At 43.2% G+C, this 6,158-nt stretch overlaps 1 protein-coding gene across 1 annotated transcript in view; it reads right to left on the reverse strand.

Annotated features, from left to right (window-relative positions):
• Nucleotides 1-5,705, reverse strand: part of CPNE4 (copine IV) — a 22,144-nt gene extending 16,439 nt beyond the window's left edge. The window contains exon 1 of the mRNA XM_009698363.1: nt 5,648-5,705. Coding sequence (XP_009696665.1) covers nt 5,648-5,695 — 48 coding nt within the window. The 5' untranslated portion in view covers nt 5,696-5,705. The remainder of the gene's footprint in view (nt 1-5,647) is intronic.
• Between the last annotated feature and the right edge of the window lie 453 nt (nt 5,706-6,158).

Genomic DNA, 6,158 nt, shown 5'->3' on the forward strand with positions numbered 1-6,158 from the left:
GGCCATTAAGGAAAGTCCAAGTCTAGTTAAGTATGCACAATGGTCCAAAAACTAATACTGTCTGAGCAACAGCTGCTATCCTCCCAAAGCAAGTGGCCCTCATACATTTTCATCCCGATTGACCAAGAACACCGTTAAAATGTATCCTGAAGGCAGGACAGGAAACACAATGAACGTGCCAAGTACTGGGTTGTTTCCTATGCTCTCTGAGCAATATATCACAATTTAAGCAAGATTTAAGCATAATGTGAAGGAGAGAAGGTCTTTGAGCAGCTCAGTGGTGGTTCACAAACAGGAAAGCATCACCCGAGGCAAGCCAACAGCAGGTATTTTTACAGCAGGGTTTCTCCAAATGCTCCGACCTCATTCCCCGCTCAGGTAAGCAAAACCAGCTGTGTTTCAACTTGCCCCTGGGCTGTCTCCCCTGGGGTGGCCAGAATTCAAGAGGGTCCAAAACAGCAGAGACTTCAGACACATGATATGTACTGAACTTGGGCTGCTACCTGATGGGACTCCACGTAAAGCCCACCCATGTCAAAAGGGGGTTTCGATCAAACATTCAATGCTTTTCAAAATACTGCAAGGTAATGAGCCTCCCTCTTTTCCTCCTTTTTTTTTTTTTAATTAAAGGTGCAAGGGCTTTTGTGACTGAAAGGCAAACCATGCTGATGACAGAGGACCAAAAGCTGATATACTAAATGGCGTCTTTCTGATATTGAATGACACAGTCCTCATGCACTCCCAGAACTGATAAACTAATGGGGAAAAGGAGGCAAAAATGTGAACATCTAAGATGCTGAAGCCTGGGAAATCCTCAGGGGAAACAAGAAGACACTTGCCTGTCCAGAAGCAAGCCTGTTTGTATAATCTACTAGGGTGGTTTGTATGATAGATCAATCTGGCAGTCAGGAAATCTTGGAAGGTGTCAAGCCACGCAAACACAGAATAACCGCTTTACATTAGTACCCGGCACAGAGAACTTTGCAAAGAACTGCAGACCATGGTCTGTGGTGGAGGTCAGCTTCACGATAAGGAATGTCCTTACACAACCGTGATTGTGTCACGGCCCCTGGCTTAAGTTTTGCCTATGTAGCTGACCCTCTGCTCAGCCCTCCTTCTCTCTCTTCACATCAATCCATAAAATCAATCTGTAAAAGGAAAGGCGAAAGAAATTCTGGAGCGCAGAGGTGATTACATGTGATCGGGCTGGCATTACCTGGGTTGCTGCACAAAACACCACTCAAAGCCTCAAACTAAGGACATTTACTTGCTCTTGGCTATGTATTAATCTTTTCCCTCTGCAGGACTCCAGATAAATTATTTAGCAGATACCATCAGGGATGTGGGATTATTAAAACACAGCTGTCCAGGAGCTTCCTGCACGAGGAACATATTATTTCTCAGGTAATTTCTTCAAGGTTTTTAGCAAGCAAAATAAGTAGCTCTACCATACATCATGATGTAGACTACAGCAACAGCATTTCTGAGGATACATCAAAAAAACAAACTGTCTAAAATATTGTTGCTCAGACAGATTACAGTAATTTTTTTTTACCACTGTGCAATGCCTCCGTTGCCTGTACATACACAGTGACAAGCACCTGCATCCAGAAAGGCAGTTGTCCATCCACGTGATGGTGCCCGCCAGGCTCTTCCAAGAATCATAACCATACTTCTACATGCTTATGACCAGTTTAGTAGAAAAGTCACCTTGATTTAACGGAGCAGGTGACTTATTTCCCTTGTATTGGGATGTAATGAAGTTCAACCTCATAGCATGGCCTTTGCTAAATGGGTTTCTAATTAAGGCTGAAAGGAAAGGAGGATTTCCTAATTAATGAGAATGTTTGATATTTCTTAAAAAAAAGAAGTCCTCTGGACTCAGATAGAAACCTCACAATACAAACACAAACCCTACCTTGGAATCTGACAAATAATAAAACCCCACAAAATCATACAGCAAATTGCTGCAAAGCTTTTGGACTCTACGCAAAGGTATTTTCTTTATGTTGCATTCTATTTTGGCCTCCGCATATTTTTAAACCCCTTTTACTCTAACTGAACTTTCATTTTTTAAATAAAAAGCTGCTTTAACTCAGAAACCACTTTTTCATTCATTTTGCAAATGTTGAATATGGATGCCTGAATTCGGAAAATTAGTAACCCTTTTTTTCCCTCTTGAGATCGTTGAATTAATTTAAATTAACCTCCCTGTCCCAAATAGCTCCAGCTTTCCAGAAACCTCTATGGTGATGGCACTGGGATTACCTGACAAATAATCTGACAAATTCAGGCATGTTTAGGAATGCTTTCTTACTAATTTAAATAGAAATTGTCAAAAATCCCTGAACAACAGATACATACAAGTGTAAATGCTGAGATGCATAATGTTGAGCACTTATCGCTGAACAAACTGAATACTATTAAGCCACTGCCAGTCAGAAAATTAAATACGGAACGCCTGCATATTTTGGAAAAGCTTAAGACACTAACAAATTTAAAGAACCATTACTCAAAAGCTATTATTTTCAGAACGCTCATTAATCAAATAGTTTGGGAGCTGGACAGCCTGTGTCTCTGGCTAAGACCCCATTGTAGACATTTCTGCTTGGCAAAGCTCGGCCGTTTATTTTCCTCTGTACTTGATTTTTGAGCGCGCTGCCCAGTTTCCACATCTAAATCCAAGTTGTGTGGATAAGGTGACAAATTCTGTTTTTTCCCTTGGTCCATTACACATCCTTCTATCGGTTCCTTTTTGTCAGGTTTGCATAGATTTTTTGCCCTCAAGCTCCTGACAAGTGCAGGAATCACAAAGATCACGGCACTTTTCAAGTCCCTCACCTGTCCAGCAAGGCAGACAGTGCAGGCGAGGGTGGTAAAGGTGCTTTACTGTTTCCGTAGCTGCAGTGAGGTTCGCTCCAGGAACTCTTCCCAGCGTAAGCAGTGAATGAAACTTTCGTTAAAAATGCAGAAATAGCCAGGACTGTCTTAAAACAAACTGCAAGTTGTTTCGCACCTATTCAGGTGTCAGCCTGCAATTCTTCTTTAGCAAAGAACGCTTCGTTATTGGCAATACACCTGTCATGGGGCTGACATAATTCTAACTTTCTTTTCATTTTAACAGTAAGTTTTGTGCTGCTGTGTCGTTTTTCAGCTCCTTTGAGTTCTGCCTGCGAAGAAATTAGTGTGTGGCTCAGCTTGCTTTCCTCCTCTTCACTGTGACCTTTTGCGGCAGTCTCTGAGTCCATATCATCTGCCACCTCTTCACTTTACATCAGACTTCTCAGATGCTTCTTCTCATTGCCAAAAAAAAAAAAAAAAGTGATGGGTTGGAGACATTGCTGTGGAATGACCGGCATGTTGTGCAAGTTTTGTGTGACAGAAACTCAAGGGGGGAAATACTGCTCTCGGGGGTTTATTTAGATCAAGGAGCGGGGTGATGTATTTGTCAGGCCTTGGGGAAAAAAGATCATGTTGCCTAGTATTGTGTGAAAGATCTCTAGGCTGATGAGGAATGTTATATATGGCACGTCCTGCTTCCTTCACTGCCACAGATTCCGTACGCCGCTAAGAAACTGCTGGTTTTCTGCTAACAGCTGAAGTGTTTCATTTGGAGCTGAAATGAGGGAAAATAAAGTCAGCGTAACATAGTGGTGTGCTCTTGAAATGGGAATTCTGTAGAAAGCATATATAAAACCATGTTTTTTAAGGGGTTCAATCTAAAGAGATGCATGAAGAGCCTGCAGAGGTGGATACTGACATTGTTCTGAAGCGCTAATGTAAAACGCGCGGGGGGGTATTTTTCCTTGGGATATAATAGTTGGCATAGCAAACATTACTTTCCTTGTAGCATGTAAGAGGATGTGAGGAGGCTAGAATCTCTCTAAACGGACAGGTGGATACCGCCCTCCAGCACCCAGCCCAGGCTATGGGCAGGAGCTCCAACAGCACGAAACCAAGGCAGTACCATCGTCCTTCAAGCAGTCCTTAGGTAAGGATGGCTCTCTGCAGTGGAAAGGATTGCAAGTTCTCCCCCATGCTGTGATGGTCACCTCACAGATGATGGAACAACCAGCCCTGGCACAACACCAGGCTGATACCTTTGTTTAGGACAATCACAATAGTACACGGCATTGCTGGTGATGGCCGGTACTGGGCTTGAAAGAGCGATCTGGTTGTCATCTATAGTCCAACTTACCCCGTCAACGCTGCTATACAGTCATGGGTAGGGAGGCACATATTCGTGGCAAAGGGGTAGACATTTGGGAAGCAGCTGTTGCGTTTCACTAATGTGTCTGGTGGCAGAAGCTGTTGCTATTTATTCTCCAAAACATTCTCCCTTCTACAGCAGAGATGGTTGTCAGCTGCCGTGGTTGGAAGAGATACACAACAGACACAGATGTTCTGCGCGCATTTACCACATTAAAATCTGTATCAAAGTTCTGGAAGCTGTCTCCGATTTTGGAAAGCATTAACACTGGTGTTACTTTTCAGGAACAGAGCAGTGCAAAACACCTTGTCAGGCACAGTCCTCTTTTTTATAAGTGCTTTTTAGCTTAGAAGGCAATGTTGTTAAGACATACCTTGACTTACCTTAGACAGCTGTTTGCAAGACACGTATCGGATTTGCCGTACATCACTACTGTTATTCTTATGCAGGTATCAAACCGACGAGCCATGAAGAACACGCGGGTACATTTTTTTCATCTGCTGATTCGTGCTTTGCGATGCCCAGTGACACATGATCCCACCCCGCACAAAAATTCTCACCTGGCCAGTGTTCACCCCCCTACCCCAGCCACAGCTGAGAGACACAACCCAGAGCAGGGGACACGGGGATCCTGGATGGGGTCTGCATGATCAGAAGTCTCATGCTGTTCTTTTCCAGGTTGTATCTCAGTTGCAGAATCCCCACCTGGGTTTTGGTTACTTATTTGTGCAGAACAACTCCTCTGCCCATGCTCCCTCTGCATGTGCAACACAGGATTTGAACTTCTGCCTATTTCTTCTTAGGCCTTTCTCTGTTGGATGCTCCTTCTTCCACTCCACTCTCTTCACTCCAGCCCTACCAGACCGCGTATTTACGCTCACAATTGCACCATCACTGTGGATCACTCTTGTTTTCTTTTTTTTTATTTATAATACCATTTCTCTCCAGCACGGATACATGCTCTTCTGTTTCTCTTCCTGGTATTGACGATGTCCACCGTGACACAGAAAATTGCCACAGAGCAAAACTCTTCTGTTTCTTTTCAGAAAGATTATAAATCTCTTCATCATAAGGCATGGACACTAGGCTGCTCACTGAACCACATCTTCCAAAAATGGGTTGTGTCAAACCAGGGCTCACAAAGCTTCAAAATATGCTTGGCAAGTGTTGTTCAAAAAATCAGTTCTCCCCTTACTAGACTAGCATCCATTAACAAAGCTTTGCCAATACCATGAAATATTTTGAGTGTAGCACAACTATTTTAAGTCTAGCCTTGATTTCTGGTTTCAGTGAGGTATCACCGGGTGAGAAAGCCAGATGAAAGAAAACAAACAGTAGGAACTGCTCCCGCTAGCCCCTGCCCTGCCCTGGACCATTTCTCCCTTATTTTGTGCCTCATAAACCAAGGAAACTAGAAAATGTCATTTATGCACCTACTTTGTATTCTGGGGGTATCCTTGCTCCAAATCCAAAGGCTGGGAACATTTTGTCGCTGGAAAAGAATAATAAAAGAAAAGAGCTCCCACAGAGAAATGCATTTGGTTACAATAAAGATTCATTCTTCTGTAAGCATTCATCAAAAACGCAAAGCAGCACAACAGTATATATAAAATGGCTTTTGGGTCAAGGGTGTTACATGGCAGACTGGAATGGTATCGGATTAGAGAAGGAAGGTTGTGTGCTGACCAGATCGGAGCGTGATATGGGAGATTTTTCAGGTGAACCCCTAGTATTTGGGGGAAGTTAAAAACATTTGGAGAATACTGAGAGATCGAGATACCTTGCACTTCTCCCACAAATGCAAGAACAGGTCTGCGTTACCCACTCTGTTGCACTACCTGCCTGCAGCATGAGGGTGAGTTGTCTTAACAGCCTGTAACATTTATTTCATGTAAATACAGATATGCTCCCCCGGCTCAGAAAAGGGGTGTAGTGAAGAGATGACTCT

Source organism: Cariama cristata, unplaced genomic scaffold (assembly GCF_000690535.1).
Source record: "Cariama cristata isolate BGI_N322 unplaced genomic scaffold, ASM69053v1 scaffold27384, whole genome shotgun sequence".
In the NCBI taxonomy this organism is placed as follows: domain Eukaryota; kingdom Metazoa; phylum Chordata; class Aves; order Cariamiformes; family Cariamidae; genus Cariama; species Cariama cristata.